This window comes from Brassica napus, unplaced genomic scaffold (assembly GCF_020379485.1).
Source record: "Brassica napus cultivar Da-Ae unplaced genomic scaffold, Da-Ae ScsIHWf_2318;HRSCAF=2991, whole genome shotgun sequence".
Lineage (NCBI taxonomy): Eukaryota > Viridiplantae > Streptophyta > Magnoliopsida > Brassicales > Brassicaceae > Brassica > Brassica napus.
This window is the reverse complement of record NW_026015697.1, coordinates 1-22562: the sequence shown is the minus strand read 5'-3', so window position 1 is coordinate 22562 and position 22562 is coordinate 1. Positions and strand designations below refer to the sequence as shown.

The 22562-nt window shown below is 36.2% G+C and overlaps 3 protein-coding genes across 4 annotated transcripts; 1 reads left to right on the top strand and 2 right to left on the bottom strand.

The window, feature by feature from the left end:
* Positions 1-5166: 5166 nt before the first annotated feature.
* Positions 5167-6009, bottom strand: LOC125600609. The gene has a single exon (XM_048773241.1). It carries the CDS (start codon positions 6007-6009, stop codon positions 5167-5169), a length of 843 nt encoding a protein of 280 aa, XP_048629198.1.
* A 2773-nt stretch (positions 6010-8782) lies between these two features.
* LOC125600608 (probable leucine-rich repeat receptor-like serine/threonine-protein kinase At3g14840) lies at positions 8783-20025 on the bottom strand. 2 transcript variants are annotated; one of them, XM_048773240.1, is made up of 5 exons: positions 19588-20025; positions 19287-19386; positions 12136-12252; positions 11882-12056; positions 8783-9134 (listed from the first exon to the last, which is right to left on the bottom strand). In XM_048773240.1, the coding sequence occupies exons 2-5, from the start codon at positions 19351-19353 to the stop codon at positions 9071-9073; spliced, it is 423 nt and encodes a 140-aa protein (XP_048629197.1). In that variant the 5' UTR covers positions 19354-19386; positions 19588-20025; the 3' UTR covers positions 8783-9070. The 2 variants fall into 2 exon arrangements, 1 of the variants encoding a protein (XP_048629197.1); XR_007333891.1 differs by lacking the exons at positions 8783-9134; positions 11882-12056; positions 12136-12252 and adding an exon at positions 13352-15187 and having other exon boundaries at positions 19588-20008.
* Positions 20026-21608: 1583 nt separating this feature from the next.
* Positions 21609-22265, top strand: LOC125600607. Its single transcript, XM_048773239.1, has one exon. It carries the CDS (start codon positions 21609-21611, stop codon positions 22263-22265), a length of 657 nt encoding a protein of 218 aa, XP_048629196.1.
* Positions 22266-22562: the final 297 nt, after the last annotated feature.

Here is a 22562-nt window from a genome sequence, read left to right as displayed (position 1 = left end):
TCAACCGGTCGACTATAGCTGACCGTAGCCTCTAAACAATTCGGCATACAGAAGTCCGTCTCTGTATCCATCTCAGACAATCATATAACTCCTAATAAAACAACTATTTTTATTTACCAATTTTAAATGAGACAATCATTGTTGAATCCTCTAACACCCTACTTCCGGTTTAAGCAAAGAACCTAAAAACTAAACAAGCAATAATAGACTCGATTTCACACAGACGGAAACACATTAGAAATAAATTATACTTATTCGAGGCCCTAAGCCGTGTAAGAGAAATTCGAGAAAAGACCCTCACCTTAGCCACGTGGAAAAGTAGTAGCTATGAACTCCAACTGCTCAAACAGACTCCAAATCTGAAATCGAGGCGAAAAATCGAGTCAGAACGCCCTTCGAACGGTTAAAAACGGATAACCGGCGATTTGGTCAAACAGTCAACCCGCTGGTCAAAGGTCAACCCGGTCAACTCTGACCCAAGCCGGTCAACCCTTGACCAATTGAAATCGAATTGAACCAATCTGTTTACCCAAACCAAAATCAATTAGACCAAATCGGTTTTCCGTAACCGAAATTAAATCAATTTTTAACCGCCGGTTTAACTTAACCAATTCAATTAATTTAAACCAGAAATCGATTTAATAAATAACCGGTTAACCTAAACCAAACCGAAATCAATTAACCCAACAGGTTGACCGGATCCGAGTTAACTCGCCGAGTCGACTCGGTCGAGTTGCCGAGTCGCCGGCCGAGTCACCGACCGAGTCACCGGCGGCAAAAAAAAAGACGGCGGCTTACCGGAATCAACGGCGGGTGCTGGTGGCGCGTGAGATCCACGCGCGGGACATGCGGAGAACGGCAGCGGCGAGTGTGCCACACGCGCGGAACGACGCGGGAGAAAAGCCGCGCTTGACGGCGCGTCTGGGCGACTTTCCGGCTGATCTTCTTGGTCCCGACTCGTCTCGACGTCACGATCACGATGGTGGTCTTAGAATTACGAAATTCCAAATGGTTAGTGAGTTATCATCGATTGAATGAACGGCCGTTTTTAAAACCAAATCGGAAAGATGATTTCCGGTTACCTTCGTCTGGGATCGGCGGTGAACTGGTCAATCTCGGCTCTGGACGTGGTGGTGGCGGCGGTACGATCTCAGGTGTGAGTGACGGCTCAGTCTCTGTAGAGTTACAACGCTTAGGGTTTCTGAAGAATAAATAATGGGGGATAATGGTTTATATATGGGACTCACCAAGGGCTTCCTGCAACACTAACGGGCTCTGCCGGGCCGAAGTCACTGGGCTGGGAATTGGGTCGTTACAATTCTCCCCCACTAATAAGGAATTCGACCCCGAATTCGGCTCCTGACCCGATTGTCCAATGCCATCCTCAAAAAGCTTTGGATAGTCAATCCTCAACTGATTTTCGGTCTCCCAGGTCTCCTCCTGGATCCCGTCTCTGACTCTGACCAAACTAGTCATCATCCCCTGAACCGCTTTCATTTGCCTCTCCAAAATCTGTACTGGCTGACAAAGTGCAGACAAATTTTTACCAAGGTCACTTGGTGGCTGCTGCAGAATGAGCTCTGGCTCTCTTACAACTTTTCTCAACACTGACACATGGAACACATCATGGAAGTCTGACAACTCTGCTGATAATCCCAATCTGTAAGCAACTGCTCCTATCCGTTCCAAAATAGGATACGGCCCCATAAATCTTGGTTTAAGCTTCTTTAGCTTCCGAGTCTTAGATCATCCCTGAAATGTCCTCATTTTCAGGTATACGAGGTCGCCCACCTGAAACTCTAAATTCTGACGGCGCTTATCTGCATAACTCTTCTGTCGGTCATGAGCCTCCTTAAGCCGAGACTTGAGCATCTCCACCTGCTCCACTGTCTCCTGAACCATTGCAGGTTCTAAGTCTCGTCTCTCTCCTACTTCTGTCCAGCAAAGTGGTGTACGACAAGGCCTACCATAAATCGCCTCATATGGTGCCATTTCAATACTTGAATGATAGCTGTTGTTGTATGCAAACTCCGCTAGAGGTAGATACTTTCCCCAGTTTCCTTCCCAGTCCAAAACACAAGCCCTGAGCATATCCTCCAAAGTCTGAATAGTCCTCTCTGACTGTCCATCTGTCTGCGGGTGATAAGCTGTACTCATATGGACTTTTGTCCCAAGCGCCTTCTGAAAGGCCCTCCAAAAAGCAGATGTAAACTTTGTGTCTCGATCCGATACAATGCTGACAGGAACTCCATGCAACCTCACAATCTCTCTAAGGTAAATCTGCGCCAACTGATCAGCTCCATCTGTTTTCTTAATCGCTATAAAATGAGCAGACTTGGTGAGTCTATCCACAATCACCCAAATAGCATTCCTCCCACCAAAGGTTGTCGGAAGTCCAGTCACAAAATTCATAGTCACCATGTCCCATTTCCACTCTGGCAACGGTAGGTTCTGCAATAATCCGCTAGGCACTTGATGTTCAGCCTTAACCATCTGACATGTCTGGCACTGCGATACAAATGTAGCAACATCTTTCTTCATACCAGTCCAATGGTAATAACGCTTCAAATCTCTGTACATCTTGGTATTCCCTTGATGGATACAAAAACGTGAGTTGTGTGCTTGCTGTAAAATTTCCTTCCGTAGCAGTTTATCATCTGGCACACAAACTCGGTTCCAGTACATGTACATCCCGCTCAAAGCTGTATGATATCCAATACTCTCGATCTCAATCTGTTTAGCCAAAGCCTCATCATCATCTTGAACTCTGCGTATACTCCATAATAAATCTGCTTGTTCCAAAGCATCAAGACCAGCTGTCTCCCCATCTGAAGTGATTGCACACAATCTGAGACTAGCAATTGTTCCAGTCAGCTCCTGAACCTCCTTGGTTCCTGAAACATCACTCCTGCGTCTACTCAAGGCGTCTGCCACATGGTTGGCCTTACCTGGATGATATGTAATATCCAAGTTGTAATCTCCTAACAACTCCATCCATCTACGCTGTCTCAAATTCAGGTCCATTTGAGTAAAGATATACTTAAGACTCTGGTGATCTATGAGGATCTGAACTTTCTCCCCATATAGATATGACCTCCATATTTTTAGCGCAAAAACAACTGCTGCTAACTCCAAATCATGGGTGGGGTAGTTGACCTCGTGAGGCCTCAACTGACGTGATGCATAAGCGATAACATGACCATCCTGCATCAATACACAACCCAAACCAGTACCTGATGCATCTGTGTAAACCTCATATGGTATCCCTGGCCTCGGCAGTACCAAAACTGGCGTGTCTGTGAGTTGTCGCTTCAATTCTGTGAGACTCTTCGAGCACTCATCTGTCCACACAAACTTAACATCCTTGCCTGTCAACTGAGTCATTGGTTTGGCGATACTAGCAAATCCCTTGACGAATTTCCTGTAATAACCTGCTAAACCCAGAAAACTACGGATCTCTGTAGCACTCTTAGGTGTCGGCCACTCTGTAATTGCGACAATCTTCTCTGGATCTACAGCAACTCCTGCCTCAGAAACCACATGACCCAAAAATCCAATCTTTCTCTGCCAGAAGCTACACTTACTCAGCTTAGCAAATAGTTGATGCTCTCTGAGCTTCTCCAACACAATCCGTAAATGCTCAGCATTCTCTTCCTTACTCCGAGAATAAATCAGAATATCGTCGATGAAGACGATCACGCACTTATCCAAGTACTCGCGAAAAACATCATTCATAAGTTTCATGAACGCTGCAGGTGCATTCGTCAACCCAAATGGCATCACCACAAACTCGTAATGTCCATAACGTGTGCGGAAAGCCGTCTTCCTCACATCTTCCTCTGCTATCGCAATCTGGTGATAACCTGATGCCAAGTCAATCTTAGAAAACCATAAGGCTCCTTGTAACTGATCCAACAACTCATCAATACGCGGAAGTGGATACTTATTCTTGATGGTCACCTTGTTCAAACCTCTGTATCAATACAAAGCCTGAAACTCCCATCTTTCTTCTTCACAAACAGTACTGGTGCTCCCCACGGTGAAGTACTGAGTCTGATGAAACCCTTACCCAATAGCTCCTCCAATTGTCTTTTTAGTTCAGCCATTTCTGCTGGCGCTAGTCGGTACGGGGCCCGTGAAACCAGTGCTGTCCCTGGTTCCAACTCAATAGTGAGAGCATCTCCTCTCGCTGGTGGTGGTCCCTTTAAGGCCTCAAATACATCCTCGAACTCCTCAACCACCGGAATGTCCTGCAACTCGTGATGTCCGAATTTCTTAACCATCGAAATAGTCGCCAGAAACCCCTCTGCTCCTCTCTCCAATAAATCCTCAGCATGTATCATGGAGACAATAGAAATTCCCCGGTGAGCTTGAACACACTGGAATGTGATCTTCCCCTCTTCTCTAGGGATATGAACCCTTGCCTTCGGGCAATCTAACACCACTCGATGCCGTGACAGCCAATCCATTCCAAGTATAACGTCGTAGTAATCTAGCTCAATCTCTGCTAGGTCTCCGGTGAAAACGAACCCTCCAAGTAAGATAGGAACATCTCGATGCACGCCAGTGGCTCCAATTCTCTCTGTGCCGGCTGTCTGAATCTGCTTAGTCTTTGGTTCAAAGACACCCTGAAAAGGCCAAGCCTTGACTAGTCGCGAACTCACGAAGCTGTGAGAAGCTCCCGTATCGAAAAGAGTGTGAGCTACCTCACCTCCAACAGAAACCGATCCTGCTCATAAATTTTTTTTAACTATACATAGTAATCAAACCACAATAGCACTCAAGATAAACGAGTGTGGCAAAGATACGTACCGGCTGTTGGCTCAGCTCCATTGGCCTCCCCTAGTGCATACACACGTGGAGCGACGGCTTGACGCTTTGCTGTAGGCCCATTAGTCGGGAGTTCCTGGAGAAATGGCCATGCTGGCCACAAGTGAAGCATGCTCCTGATGCAACCGCTGTAGCTGTCGGTGCTACCTGAGCTGATGGAGTCGCGACAAATCTCTGACTCCTACAGAATCTCTCGAGGTGACCAAATCGCCCGCACTTATTACACTTCAAACACTCTCCAAAATGATAGCGAAGACATCGAGTACACCTGGGTCTCTCGGGTTGATCCCCTGCCTTCTTGTGAGACTCTGCATTCTTCCCAGACTTAGGCTGAGCTTATTTGAGGAGTTTTTGTTCCTCTGCCAAACCTGCTTCCTGCTCAGCAGCTTTCTCCACCAAATCTCCCAACCTGTGGTAAGTGACGACACGACATCTGTTGCGAATCTCGACTCGCATCCCACCCAAAAACTTCCTAATCAGGTCTTCCTCAGAAATGCCATCTCCTGCAAACCTGCGAAGTCGATTGAACTGCACCTCATACTCCCTGATGGACATGTCACCCTGACTCACATGCTCGAAATCACTCTTCTTCCTATCCATAGCTTCTTTTGGAAAGTATTTCCTATCGAACTCACGGATGAAGTCAACAAAGGTAAGCGGGTCAGGCCCACGATGGCCCAATCGTACTCCCTCCCACCACACAAGTGCGTCTCCACGTAGGTACTGCATAGCCAACCTAAGTGAAACCTCTGGTGGACACTCAATAATCTCCAATTTCCGTTGCATACCAAGCTTCCAATCATATGCAACTGTAGCATCCACTGTTCCCCCAAAATGCTCCATATCCATGTTCCGCATCTGAGTCTTAAGTCTGTAAAACCTCTCATCATAAACACGGTAAACCGGTAAAGGTGGAGGTGGTGGTAGTGGTGGTTGCTGTAAACCCTGAGGAAGTTGTTGTTCTGGAACCCCCTGCACCGGAACCTGAGGTGGAATCTGCTGAGGTGGAATCTGCTGCGGTGGAATTTGCTGCGGTGGAATCTGCTGACGAGCAGCCAACTGACGAGCAACCTCTTGTGCTGCTACACGGGCAGCTTCTTGTGCAGCTACACGAGCAGCTTCCTGCGTAACCTGCTGAATAGCAGCCTGGGCAGCCTGGGTAGCTGCCTGCTGAACCATCTGCATGAGTGCAGCCTGATCAAATGGTGGGGCTGCAGGCTGCACACCCTATGCCTGAACACCTCCTGTAGCACCCTGATCATCCACAACTTCACGAGCATCAGCTCTGACCCTGACGGTGCGAGTACGCTTAGTTCCTCTTTTTGGCAGCATCTGGAAAGAGAATGGACGAAACGATTAATTTCTGTTAAATCAGAACATTAACGATTGCTGAAAAATAACCGAACAGAAAGGTGCTTCTAAGTTTTGAAAACAGTTGAAAACTTTAAAAATCTTTAAAAAAAAAAAAAAAAAAAAAAAAAAAAAAAAATCAGATCCCCTAACCGGCGTCCCGGGTCAGGGCCGAGACACAACCCCGCTCTGATACCAAATTGTAACACCCGTCTCATCAACACTCGAGACCGGCATGCTACTAATCAACAACTTATATCTTAAATCCGTAAAAAGGTCTGAAAGTCGACTTTCATATAAATAACGAAATAAATCCATAAATCCCGTAGTCGAAATAACTGAATAATCACCGAAATAATAGATATGAATCCGAGAAATAAAATAAAGAAAAACGCCTAAAAGCACCAGTTGTCCGATCAATCTCCTACTCGTCAGTCTCACCTGCAAGGGGGCACACGAGGGGTGAGTAACAGGGGAGTTACCCAGTGAGGTATGGGATACTAAACCCGAAGTCCATGGACCCGGACAGAGCACTCCGAATAAATATAATTTAACCCTAACACGTTGCAAACACGGTACCTAAAGTACCCATAGATCACACAACAGTCCTAGCGAGGTGCACACTCGCTGCCCACTAACAGGCCAAACACTACCGAAAAGGTGCTCGGTTCATACACACACCGAACAAGTGCTCGGTAACACACGCCCGTAGACGATTTATCGACCTCCTGGGTTACTCAACCGGTCGACTATAGCTGACCGTAGCCTCCAAACAATCCGGCATACAGAAGTCCGTCTTTGTATCCATCTCAGACAATCAAATAACTCCTAATAAAACAGCTATTTTTATTCACCAATTTTAAATGAGACAATCATTGTTGAATCCTCTAACACCCTACTTCCGGTTTAAGCAAAGAACCTAAAAACTAAACAAGCAATAATAGACTCGATTTCACACAGACGGAAACACATTAGAAATAAATTATACTTATTCGAGGTCCTAAGCCGTGTAAGAGAAATTCGAGAAAAGACCCTCACCTTAGCCACGTGGAAAAGTAGTAGCTATGAACTCCAACTGCTCAAACAGACTCCAAATCTGAAATCGAGGCGAAAAATCGAGTCAGAACGCCCTTCGAACGGTTAAAAACGGATAACCGGCGATTTGGTCAAACAGTCAACCCGCTGGTCAAAGGTCAACCCGGTCAACTCTGACCCAAGCCGGTCAACCCTTGACCAATTGAAATCGAATTGAACCAATCGGTTTACCCAAACCAAAATCAATTTCAATTAGACCAAATCGGTTTTCCGTAACCGAAATTAAATCAATTTTTAACCGCCGGTTTAACTTAACCAATTCAATTAATTTAAACCAGAAATCGATTTAATAAATAACTGGTTAACCTAAACCAAACCGAAATCAATTTACCCAACAGGTTGACCGGATCCGAGTTAACTCGCCGAGTCGACTCGGTCGAGTTGCCGAGTCGCCGGCCGAGTCACCGGCGGCAAAAAAAAAGACGGCAGCTTACCGGAATCAACGGCGGGTGCTTGTGGCGCGTGAGATCCACGCGCGGAACGACGCGGGAGAAAAGCCGCGCTTGACGGCGCGTCTGGGCGACTTTCCGGCTGATCTTCTTGGTCCCGACTCGTCTCGACGTCACGATCACGATGGTGGTCTTAGAATTACGAAATTCCAAATGGTTAGTGAGTTATGATCGATTGAATGAACGGCCGTTTTTAAAACCAAATCGGAAAGATGATTTCCGGTTACCTTCGTCTGGGATCGGCGGTGAACTGGTCAATCTCGGCTCTGGACGTGGTGGTGGCGGCGGTACGATCTCAAGTGTGAGTGACGGCTCAGTCTCTGTAGAGTTACAACGCTTAGGGTTTCTGAAGAATAAATAATGGGGGATAATGGTTTATATATGGGACTCACCAAAGGCTTCCTGCAACACTAACGGGCTCTGCCGGGCCGAAGTCACTGGGATGAGAATTGGGTCGTTACAGATTGATTCAGTAGGCGGCGTTGCTATACAATACATGTCTCCAGAAATGAGTTATTTAAGGTAGTGTAAGTGGGTGATCACATCTTGAAAATATTCTTTTGTTTTTTTATTCTAACTTTGAAACTTTTGTAGATACATATAGGATGAGATTGATATAAAGCTAAACTTGATCCCTCCATATCAAATAAATTTCATGTCTAGGCAGCTCTGCGGCAACGGTCTCGACTTTCCAAGCAGGTTGTTCTCTGTTTGTTTAGCTACAAAAAATTCTTATTCTCACTTGCTAAATAAATGAAGTTCTTTTGTGATGTTGTGGTTCTATTGTATTCGACTGATAAAAATTCAGAACAGAAAACAATAAAATGGCAAAGTTTGAATTCAATATCCTAAAATTTGAGCTTCTGATGAAACGTTCCTCACACATTCTTCATGAAGCGTCCCTCACACATTATTATCACAAAACAATGCAAAACAGTGATCACAATTATTGGGTCATTTCCTACCAATAAAAACGATGATATCCACTCACTGCTTTCCCGTTTTTAATTACATTTTATAGTTAAACTTATTCATTTATTTTAACTCAGATTTTTTAAATTTCTTTTAAGTTTAAACACAAACATGCCAAGATGATTATTTTTCAAGTCAATTACACAACAAGATAATTTCTTTCAAGTCGACGACACCTCATTATTGCCGCTTGCAAATTTTAGTTTAATCCAATAAAGATCTCAATAAATAGTTTCAGGCAATGGATTAGATGGCTTAGGCCTTTCTCCGGTTGTTTACAAGCGAAGTGGATTCTTGCAAGATAAGGCAAAAAAATAGCTCATGTCTCAGCTGAGATCATCAATCCTGTGACAGAGGTTACTAAAATAACAGTCTCACATGCTAACAGTCTCACAAGAAACTGGTGGCGACAAACCAGGCGGATTATGATAGTCTATTCTGCAGATAAAACGTAAATTGTTCTGTTTCGGGATCAAGTCATGGAAGCAAGGCCTTGAAATAAGGACCGTTTAAGCCAAAAGTTGTCTTTCATGTTGCAAATAGTTTATAGAAATTTCTAAATATGCATTTAATAAGTTGGCCAATATTGACCTCCACAAATTATCTTATCAAAGACTATATATCTTACAGAGTGCGTCACATTAACTCCAATTGTTAATTTTTTTAAAAAACTCAAATAACAATGAAATTATGTTCTATGCCACTAAATATTTTTAAACATGTATAAGAAATTTAAAATATTTTTTTATTTTTTTTTCTTTTCATTTTAATAAAAGTTTTAATAAAATGTGTGTATAGTAAAATCAATTTTAGATTATTATGTTATTTAACTAACTTTAGAAAACAAATTGTAAATTGATTCATTTTTCCCATTATCTAAAACAATAGGTTTTAAAATGTATAAAAAGTACCAACACATTCAAAACAAATATATAAGAATGAAAAATAATTCATAATTTATGTATTGAATTTCAACTGTAGTGACAAGTATTTTTACTTTACTTACTTTTATAATAAAATATTTTATACAAATAGGTCTCGTGGATAAAAAAATTGATTTGCATTTATTAAGAGTGTTACTGAATTGTATTTTTAGAGTAAAAGTTTACTCTACTTTTAAATTTACTCTGGGTTGAGCCAAGAAACTACCAATCAAGTGGAACACTAATTTTTAATATTTATTCCAAGTACTGTTTAAAAAGCGAAAAAAAAAAACTTTAGATTTTACTTTGGGTTCCACGTGAGGTATATAGTTTACTCTCTGTTTTTTTTTTTTTTCTCTTTCCACCTGTTTTACATTTCTCTCAGTTCCACCTTTTTGTTTCCTCTCATTTATTCTCAAATTTACCGGTCACACTCTAAATAAACACGGTCCAATATCATAAAATATGATTTTATGACCTTTTCCCAAAAAAACATCATAAAGAAATGATTTTTTTTAAAGGGTTCTTGATTTTTTTGGAACTCTTCCGACTATATAGTTTGTACTCATCATCATAATTAGACGGAGTGTATTTTATAGTTTTTGTATTTTTTATACTTATTGATTTTAGGGAAAATTATTTTTTTAGATAAAAAAATGACAACTATATCCTATTAGGCTAATCTCATATATTTTATGTCCTATTAGTCTAAATATTTTCAAATTAGCAATATTATCCTTAATTTCAATTAAAAATTCGAAATTACAATTAATAAAAAATGTTAAATATTAAAATATAATTTATAACTAAAATAATTTTTAAAAATATTAAAAATCTCCCCCCCCCCAAAAAAAAAGAAATTGTCACAAATATCATTTTCCTAGTATCACTTTTCATGTTAACACTAACCACTTTTATCATCACTTTTAATGAAAGGTAAAAGACACATATACCCCTAGAGTTAATTAATCTAGACTTAGAGTTTAGAGTTGAAGGGTGGATTAGGATTTTTGAAATGTGGAATTTTGGATTCTAATAAATATATAAATAAATACTTAAAAAATATATAAAAAATTTGAAAAAAAAAACGAATTTTTTTATAAAAAATGTCGAATTTGAAAAAGTATAATTCGAAAACAAAAAAAAAAATCTTTTTTTATTTTTTTTATTTAAATAATGATTTATTATATATATAGAGAACAATGGTATAAAAGTATTTTGCCAGTTTTGCCAGTTCAGATCTGGATCGACCAGTTCAGATCAAACGGTTTTCAAATTGATGCTTTAATTTTTTTTAATTTAAAAATTGATTTTATAAATCATGATTTTCTTTTTTTTTTGAAAACAAAATCGATTTAATAAATATAAGGAAACTAATTATTTTCAAATATTATCTTCTCATATTTTTGGAACTGATTATCTTTATCCGTAGAATATGTATTCTACTATATGTATAACACATTAAACATGTTTGAAATCGATTTTTACTAGTTTTCGATTTATAGTAATATGTAGATTTTGATTTCTACATGTTTTAGATTTATAGTAATGTGTATATTCCAGATTCTACAGATTTTAGAACGATAGGTTAAGCGCGGAATGTGTTTTCCAAATATTTTTAGATTACTATTATTTACGTAGATCACGTATTCTAAACATATTAGATTCAATGAAAAAAGTGTATTACATTTTCTACTGTGTAGAATGTCAATTCTACTTTTTGTAGTACAAAATATGAAATTACGATTTAAACATTTTTAGAATTATAAAAAAAAAATACCAATAAGTTAATATAGGTATTTCATTAGTAGTTACTATTTTTTAATTTTTTTGTTTGTAAAACTATTTATTTGATTAATTTTTGAAAATACTAAAATGTATTAGAGGAAAAAATAGTACAAAAAAATAGCCTAATAAGACATAGTTATTATTTTTTGGCCTAAAAAACAATTTTTCCTTGATTTTATCAGTAGAGGCGAATATTAGAGTAGGTTAAGATTCCTTTTTCCAGCGAACATGTTGATTCATTTGTTTTTTTTTCTACTAGCGATAAATGATTTATTTTCTTTGTTTTATGTTTTTTAATGGATCCCAATATTATTATTAGAATATTTTTTAAAAGGCATAGAATTGTAGTTACGGTGTCAAACTATGGGCAATATCCTAAAATATATTTTTCTTTAATGGTATAGATGCTATATGTGTATATATGTATATATATATATATATTTTTAAAGGGAATAAAGAGATAGAGTAACGCACATGCTGGTGACATGCCAAACGGAGGAGGAGCAGTCACAAGTAACATTGTTTGTGAAGTCCTTGCCGGCGTCAGGAGTTCTCCAACCTCCTACGGTTGAAGAGACGTCGCATGGATCCACACTGAAGTCCCAGTTATTTCGGTGTAACACCTTCGCTACGGCTCTTAAAACGTCCACTGCAAAATAGAAAACTAACATCATTATTATACATCTGACGAGCGACGAATACGTACACACACATTAATATATGTATACCTTCATCTTTGGCTAACTTTTGAGAGGAAGCGAAGCCGAAGAGGATGAGAGAGACGAGTACGTACATCATGAAGATAAGTCGAGTTAGCGACATTTTCTTTTTCTTTTTATTCAGACCTGTTATTAATTTGTTTGTGTGAGAGAAGAGAAGATGCGATGAGAGTAAAGTATAAGAAGAAGGGGCTTGTGTATGTGACGAGGAATTAATTGGTAAGACCGTGATTAATTAAGGGTTTTTAGGGTAGAATTATTAACGGAATATCGCAATACTAAAAGGAACGTATAAAGCTCCCACATTGCTCCTCAGATTAATTATAATCAACCAATCAGAATTCATTATTTTTGCCATGTCACACTCAAATTGGGCTGATTTTGTTGCTGATCCGTAAGCCACAGCATTGTTGGGCTATATTAGTTATTGATGCACCTGGTTTGTTATTAATTAGTATATATGATATTTAGGCCCAGTAGCCCAATGCACCCGAATCCTTAAAACGCGGATCTTTGATCATTTCGTCGACATCCTCTCTTCATCGTTTCATCTTTTTTTCTTTTTGAAAGATTCATCGTTTCATCTTTCTCAACGGTTCGTCGATCAATCGACACACTACTCCATAATTGATCAATGAATCCTCCAGAAATCCCATTTATGTCTTCCTTTCACCTTCCTTCCTCTCAATTTCTATAACATTCCTCCCAATGGATAGTAATCCACCAGAAAGTCTTCCGTAGCCACTGGCAATGCCGAATTTCTAGATCGAACGAACACACATGCCTTTCATATGTTCATGTCTGCCTTTCTTCAGGTTCCAACTCCCTTTTTCACAATATATAAACATATCCTCTGATTCTATGCTCCACCATCATACACGACAAATACATCACGGCGAGAGAGGCATGCTTATTGGGTTAGAACTACTTTCGTGGACAAGCAGGTATAGACCCGTAACTATGATGAGATTATTTGATTCCCTCAGACTCTATACGCTTACTATTGGTTCAGCTAATTCACCATAGTCATCACCCAATTCTTCAGTGATGTATCTGCAGGCTTGGTAGAAGCGGAGCTGCGTTACCAGTGAATCCATTTCGGTCAAACAACAGTCTCTGAAGCGGGTCGAATAATGGTATGTATATCCATTATGTTACTCTCCTCTCCTCATAGCTGAACCGTCTATTTCTGCAATGTTTGTTTCTTTCTTATTTTCGCTTTGTGGGTTATTCTTCCGATGATCTGGAATCTGAAAAGTTTCAAGATTTGCGATGAAATCTTCTCACTGACTTTATAAGTTTATTTGGTTGCATTTCAGTTCACTTACACTCAAACCTGGTAAAATAACTTCTTTCTCTTTAGTTGTAATTGATCAAAATTGTTTAGTTACAAACATCGGATGCTCAACTTTGTGTTCGAAACTGTAACTTTTCTGAAAATATTGTTATGTAAAAGTCAAAAGATTGCATTTTTATGTTCCTTGATAAGAATAGAAGCCTTAAAATGGCTATTGATCCCATAATGTTTAGTTAAGCTTTGTGACAGTGACTGTTCAATCGCTAACTTTTGTCACCATGTGTCTCTGTTGGTAACATCTGATGGAAATCCTCGGAAGATAGCTACAAGGTTACTTGATCCTTTTCTTGCTCACTTGAAGACAACACAAGATTAAGTTGCTAAAGGTGGCTACTCATTTGTTCTCAAGCTTGAGGATAGTGACGGTGCGAATTGGTTCACTATTAGTAAGTAAAAATTTGTAAAACACCGTCACTATTTTCTCACTTAATCTCTGCTTGGCAGGTTTTGACAACGGTTACATTCACTGATATCCTCCCGTAGACAAAAGCCATCGTCTCTTTCAAAGTCCCTGACAACAGTTCTGGCAAGGTTTAAAAAATAATAGTAATAACCCTTTTGTGTATGCATTTCAGTGGTTTTGAGATTGATACCATCAACTTATGAAATCTGTTAACAACTTGAGGTCCAGTACTTCCATGACCATGCAGCAGTCTCCGTACCGCAGCTTTGAAGAAGAACCCATTGATCGATGTAACAGCCACTCTAGATACACCAGTCATTTGGTGCTGACGCTGGATACGACACATCCTCCAAAACTTTCACCAAGTACAATGCTAGAAACGTTACAAAGTACACTGAATCATTATTCTCCACTCCTCACGCAATCCATCATTGAATGCATATACCATTACTTCATTTCTCTGAATCCTGGAGATTACCTCAACTATAAAAAGGTATGTTATATCCACCAAATTCATCGGTTCAATCTTCTCAACTATAAGGTCTTTCCTTTTTTTGTGTTATTGTTCCTCACACAAAGAGAGATCTTTTTTTTTTGTTCTTCGTTTCTTTTTTATCCGTTTCAGAGTTTGTAATTCAAAAACAAAATTAATTTGAAGCCGGCTACACCGCAGATTGATCGTCTGAGTTTTTATTCAAAGTCTCAGTTGTTTTTGAACTTTGTCATTTTTTTAACCAGCACTTTGTCTTCTTCATGTTTGTGTTTTATTGGTTCTTCGCTGATCTGTTTGCTTGGTTTGTTGTTCCTTTCAGTTTGTGAACTGTATCTTTCTCTATACCCTAATATTGAATGTTTCTATCTACATCAGGAACCAAAAGAGAATAACCTTCGTCAAAATACTTTGGCACTGTATTGTCTACATGAGATAACAATGGTGAGTTTCACATTAGCTTTTACTTTTGGAAATCTGTGAACCGTTTTGACAAGGTGAAGCATAACGTTTTCACATTAAAGTTTTTGATAACCTCCTCGAAGACCAAAAAAGAGATCAAGAACTGTTCAGAAACAAATGAATGTAATGTTATAGCACAAATAATGTTATAGCTTGCTTTGTTGCTTAACATTTTCATTCTTGGTTGCTGTCTCTTTTCCGGATTTAGCTAGCAGAGCAAGTAACACAGGCTCTTATGAATCCCCTGAAGCTGCGGAAACATGATCAGAGGTGTGATTCCTTGCTTCGGTTTTTTTCTTCGGTTTCTTCAATTTAGTGTCCACGCAACTCTTTGTTCTCTGGTTAATTTCTATACACATTGCCACCATTGATTCCAGATTATAATAATTCATTGTGTTTTGGAGTTCCTGCTGTAGATATATGTCTAAGCCATTCCTCATGTTTCAATGTTTGATATATTGTTATAACTGAAAGTCAACTGGTACAAATATTATTCTAGGTATTATATATTGATTCAATATTTTTGATCCAGTCACTAGAAAGACAAAAGTGAAACTGTGAAGAAAGGTAATAGTACTCTTTGATCAATATAGGAATTCCTTTCTTGGTTCGATGAGTGTGCTAATCTCACATGGATCCTCGACAATCTTTTACCAAAAATCCAAACTAAAAGTTGGTTGTTATAATACAAGTTTTGTTCGTACTTAAAGGGAAATGTTATGTTAACGAAATAGAAAAAGAAACTACAAGTCTTACAAACTTATTACTAACCAAGTATTTTACTATTATAGTTTCAAAAAGAAAAGTATTTTGCTATTTTCGATCAAATGACATTTTCTAAAAAATATGATATTATGAGTACTAATCACTGAACATTTAAACCTATACCGTTTCTAAGTTAGTTAAAATACATTTGATCCCCCTTCTAAATCAACACATATATTACTAAAATATTAATTTCATATATTTAGTTATTTACAATATATAAAGTATCAATAATATTTTGGAAGCAAAAATTTGATCAAATAAATATAAGGGGACATATTTTCAACCCATATATAAAAAAATCTCAACACGTTAAATAATAATAATGTAATCAGTGAGTAGTTAATCAAAAATTTAAGACGAAACATTTATAATTTTCTTATTTTAAGAGTGTGAACAATGGTAAAGTAAAAATATCTCTTTGTATGCTTGAGTATATGATATATATTATATTTGTTTAGTAATTTTCACGACACTATTAAAAAGAATCCATTTCATCATAAATAATATAGATTATTCAAAATTTCAATCAAAAATGAAAAAAAAACTAAAATTTGATATTATATCATATATGATATCAAAAGAAGTAGCAAGAAAAAAAATAAAAATAAATCAACAACAAAGAAATTATTCTATCAACAACAAAGAAATTACTCCATCTACAACTCATGAGATAATAATCAAAGAAATATAACTAATAACAACTTCTCAACATCATCCGGACTTATGTATTCATAACTTAGTTTTGGTATTTTAGAAAACTAAAAAATATATATTTTTGTTACATAAAAATGCAAGAAAAAATTATATGTAACATTCAACCAACAAAAAGAGTAATATGTTCACATGAAAGTTCTACAATATTCTTCATAAATTAAGGTTTATAAATAATTAACCCGGGCGTAGCCCGGGAAAGGACCTAGTAAATATAAGAACCAGTTCTTGATATTTTTAGTTAAAAATTAAGAGATATTTTTTATATTCCGTTAAAAATTCCACTCTAAAAACCCAATAACTTTATTAATCATGTTCTAAGACTCCAAGACTTTTACTCACGAAGAAGATAAGCAAGTCAACATTGTAATATAATAGGATAGATGATTTAAATTTGCAACTTGCACATAAGAATAAGCAAACCTGACCAGACTCAGAAAAACCAAGGGCCCAAAGCATTACAATAATTAATTTCCCCTTGCTCTGTAGACTGTAGAATATTATTTTAAAAGTTCTGGCAGACGTCTTAATCAGGAAGAAAAAACAACTATAAAAAAGTTTATTTCGTTTTATTTTCTTGACATTATGCGTCAGACTTATTATCCTGGATCTGGATTCGATATAAAATCCGCTCTAGATCTGCTTCAAAAATAAAATATCTGAAGTATCCGAGTCCAAATTCAGATAGTAAAATTTTATATCCGTCCAAACCGAATCCGAATCCAGATATCTTAATTTTTAGATCCGGATTCATACTTTTAAAACACATTAAATTTTTAAATTTCATTAATATTTATATTTGATATATTAATTTATACATAAATTAAATTTATAATATTATATTTTAATTTTTATAATATTATAGACATATATATATATATATATAAATCTTGAATACATATTTAATTTATGTATTATATTAAAAAATAGTATTAAAAAAACAATTAGTATTTTTTAAAAAATTTATTATTTTTACTGTCTGAATCCAGATATCCATAGGTAATAAAATATCAATTCGGATATCCAGAAACCACGAATCTGGATCCAGATATTAAATCTACGGATCCAGATTTGGATATCCTAAATTTTTTCGGATATCCGGATCCGTCAAAGGCCTAACAGACATATGTGAATATAACTAGGCCACGGTTGATTTTATTAAATGTATTTGTTGATGTAATACTATATGCATTTTGGAGTTTCATAAGAAAAATGATATCCAGTAAAAAAAATATTAAGTTGGACACAATATATCCCATCTATTAGCCTATAAAACTTTCTAACATGTATATCATAGTTACTATTTACCTGTTTCTATATTTTCTAAACATTTTTCATATCAAAAATAGATTTGTCGACTAATTCAAATTAATTTGGTATGAATCAAAAATTAGAAAATCATTAAAAAATTATATTTAACTAGTTTAACCTTGTAATCTTGAATTCTTATAGTTTTATTGGGAATATTATTATGTAATATTATTTTCTTCTGTTTCTAAATATTAATAGTTTGAAGAAATATTGCAATAGTATATATAAAACTGTGGTTATGATTATGTTTTGGTTGGCTATATTCAGTGATGGAGCTAAACGTTTTTAAAAAAAATATCAGAGTAGTTTATTTATTAAATTATCATATTATTATAAAAAAAGTAAAAAATTATAAAAAATATAATGGTTTTAAACATAAAACTCCTTGTTAAATGTCTTATAAAACTGATTAGAATTATATATACACTTAAAAAGAAGAAATTTAAAAAACAAGGACTGACAAAAAATAAGAAAGGACAGAAAATAATTTCTAGAAAAGTCATTTCAAGTTGCCAAAAAAAAGTCATTTCAAAATATATTTAATAAACAATAAATTGTACGTTATGGTGTCTGATACACCGTGACCACCAGTATTGTTATGAGTCTGATTACCATTTAGGACACTTTTTTCTCTTTTTTAACATTTTAAGACATAATCCGTTGGAGGGACACTTTTTTCGAGTCTGAGAGCTGTTTTGGACAGAAATGCCCTTGCTCAGAAGAAACGGAAGATGCGCTTCTATTTGGGTAAGTATAAATTGTAACTTGTTTTTCTTATTTCTCTTAATGTTTCATTTACTTTTATTTTAAATTCTAAAATATATAAAACAAAAATAATTATCACATTAAATTATGTATAAAATTTTCTATCTTTTAACATCCATTTTCATATATATATACTAATATATACAAAAAAAGTATGGACATGGATACCATAGTGTGGATAATATAGTTATAAATTAATTGTGGACATGGACACAAAACCATATTGATTCATACACTATTTCAGTTTCTGATTAAATAAATATATAATAACCATATAAAAACATGTTTCTTTTTTCTTATTATTTTGATATCCATATATATATTTTTATATTTTAATGTCTAACTAAATTGCTAAATTATAATTTATTGGACATATGTTTTATGGATGTGGACACAATATTTTTTTTTTACAAAATTCTATGTTTTGTTTTCTATTTTTTATTTAAAGATGTATATGACCAAAAAAATTAGTATAACAAAGTGATATATATTTGTTATATAATGATATATACTTTTATTGTTTTATCTAATTTTCTATATATTTTTTATATATAACTTATAAGAATGTATGGATATGGATGATAAAAGTGTGAACGTAAGATATGTGGACATGGATATAAATGTGTAAAAGAGAATATCTAGACATATTTGTATGACACACAAGTTGTATCCACATCAAAGTTTCTGAAAGATATCATGTTAAATGATGTCCATTATCGATTATTTGTGAGCTAGTAGGTGTGGACTTGGATTAGGATATGTTTATATGGACATTGTAATCATGAAGAACATAATTGCATAAAACATGTCTGTGGTGTATACTTAAAATTTTTGATACTAATTAGAATACAAATCTGCACATTTAAAAATTAAGGGTGAAAACAAATACTTACATAAATATAAGGACCAAATATGTAAATTCATCATTCTTATTGCAGATCTGATCAAGCTTTCATCCATGGTGATACCAAGCTCAAACCACTGCAGCTTCACCTATATAATGGAACACACATGTACATTTTGTCCAAATCACTAATTATACTTCAAGAATGAAACACACATGGATTTAAAAGACTCAGATCTCAAATCATATAGACAAAAAATCTCACGACCACACTGCCAACCATCCATAGAGGAATTAAAGACGGAAATATCAAATCCTATAGATTAAAGCCTTGACTTATGAAACCATACCTTATGGCAAGATTAAGAACTTCAATCTGGTCTGAGCTCATCCCGCCGGCGATAGATGAGCGACTGTGATGCGAAGAACTGTAATCTTACGGAGCACGAGCTGGCGAGAAACGAAGTGCTTTAGACAAAGAAGATGATTAAAGGTTTTGGTTTTGATGGAGTCCGACGAAAGGGACAAAGAATTAAACGGTGGAGAATGAACATAATTGGGAAAGTTTAGACAGATTTGATTTTGTTTGGATTTTGTTCTGAGTGTTCACATGATCAATTGGGTTCAAACATTGAATCGTCGTCTTTGGGAACGAGACATAATGGGGTTAGGGATTTAGCAACTCAATTGAGAAAGTGCTTTTGATTTTACAATTTAAAATTCAAAATATAAATCAATAGAAAAAATAATAGTAAATGTTTTGGTGAAGCAACGAGAATGCTCTATGTGGTTAAAGGGTATATCTGTCAAACACCACACATAAAGTGTGTACCAAGTAGAAAATGTCTTATTGTGTCATTGCAAAGACATAAAGTGTCCATGTGTGTAGTTTTTTCTATTGTTATCATCCCATAAATGAAAGATGTGAACCAAAGTTTAACACTTCAACCATTCTTTAATAATATTAAAAGAAAAGAAAAATGTTGAACCATCGCTTCCATAGTTAAAAAAATATAGGAAAATTTGAAAAAAAAGAACAAATTAACTAAACTATTGTCCCATTAGTACAAAATCAATTTTCCCACTTTTTGACTTTCACTACCTTTTTGTTAATAAAAATTCATATCATTATATTTACAAAGCAAAATAAAAATTTTAAAAAATAAAACATGCAATAGTTAAGCATATGCATATATGAAAAATATTTTTGGATTCAAAAAATGTTGGAATGTTAAGTTCAAAAATGGGATAAAAGAGTTAGATTGTCAGATCTACCATCTACTGAGATTTAGAAAATACAATCTAAGTAAGACACATTGATCTACCATCCGTAGAGTGCGTTATACACTGCGAACACAATGATGTACCAACGAAGAATGCATAATACACCAGAAACATATACATCTAATGTGGGAGAAAAGAAATATACAGTTCCTTCTATGTTCTGTATTTTTGGTAGATCATAGGACATACTAAATATTATTATATCTGCCTTGAGAGAACATACATTCTACGATGTCTTCTTTTATCTATAAACACAGTATTTCCTATCTACGTGTTCATCTCTTTTCTAACATTGGTAGAATGTATGTTCTACAAGATTCTTAAACAAAATCCGAAAATTAAGGAAAAAACGGTTATGAAAATATTCCCTAAATCTATTAAATTTTTTTATTTCCTTTTTAAAATAATATTGCCTAAATGTAAGTCTTCATCGTTACCACATTGATTTTGGATTTTCATCGTGGAGCTTCTTCTTTTCCTAGTTGGGGGGCTTCATCTTTTCCTAGTTTTTCCAAGCTTTTGTCTCTCTAACATAAGAAGATGCACATCTATGCTTCTTCTGGTTTGTGGAAATCGTCCAAAAGAAGTGGATGAAGATTTCTTGTTGGTGAAGTAAAAGGAGGTAGATTACTTACTTTGGGCACAAGCAAAACCTTCGACAACCTAAGAGTTATGGTTTGTGAAGACTTTGGAATCGATGTAAACATGGTCAATATCGAGCTGAGTTACTTACCTTCTGATTTGGTCATTGGCATCGACTCACCACCTGTTTTCATCACCAATGATCGGCAACTCAAAAAATTTCTTACCTATGTGAAGAACAAAGCTTCGACGCGGTTATGTGTGTGTATTCGATCTAAGGCCGAGACAAGCAATATCAAAGTCGATTTGAATTTGAATGAAGAAGCTACTGAGTCGCCTAACAGACATGAAGAGCCTATGTCGTTTGAAGTTCCAGAATAAGATGTTGAGTTGGATGAAAGTTATGATGATTGCAACCGTGAGAAAGATATGATCAATGGAAAGTCAGTTCGTTTTTCTCTCGTTGATGTTGTGAAGAAGGGTCAACATTTTACTACAAAAAACAATGGAAGTATGTGCAATGAAACATAATTTCGACTACAAGGTTGGCAAATCGGATAAAACAGTTTGGTACGTTTGTTGCGCGGATGATGATTGCGGCTGGCGTGTTCGCACAGAGGGATTAACATGTTCTTCATATTTTATCATCAAAAAGTATGTACCTGATCATTCATGTTCTCCATCATCAAGGAACCACTCAGTTCAGACAGCTTCATCAAAAACAGTTGGTAGTCTCATCACGCATAAGTACGAAAGTGTCAAGGAAGGGCCGAAACCTAATGATATCATCCAGTTTATGCGGAATGATCATGGAGTTGAGATATCCTACTCTTTAGCTTGGGATGCACGTGAGTATGCAATAAATGCTGTGAGAGGCATTCCAGAGAAGGGTTATGAAAAAATTCCCAAATACTTGCAAATGATGAAGGAAGCTAATCCAGGAACACACACATTTTATGAAACTGATAACGATGGGAGATTCAGATTCCTCTTCATCTCATATGGTCAGTCTATTCGCGGTTTTTATGCTGGCATTCGGAAAGTTATTGTTGTGCATGAGACTTTTTCGAAGAGCAAATACAAAGGAATATTACTGGTAGCTACTACTTTAGATGGTAACTCGAACCTATATCCTATTGCATTTGGAGTTGTCGACTCATAGAATGATCACTCGTGGGAATGGTTTATGAGACAACTTAATGTTGTCATTGCTGATGATCATAGTTTAGCTTTTGTGTCTGATAGGAACACCTCCATTGCAAAAGCTCTTGCGAAAGTGTATCCATATTCTCATCATGGAATTTGCATTCACCACTTGCTGAACAATGTTGTAACATATTTCAAGAGTAATGGTGTATCTGGTTTGGTTGCAAAGGCTTCTAAATCTTATCGAGTAGCTGACTTAAGAGATGTTCACTGCTATTTTTGGAATTAGTCCTGAAATTAGAACTATCTAATA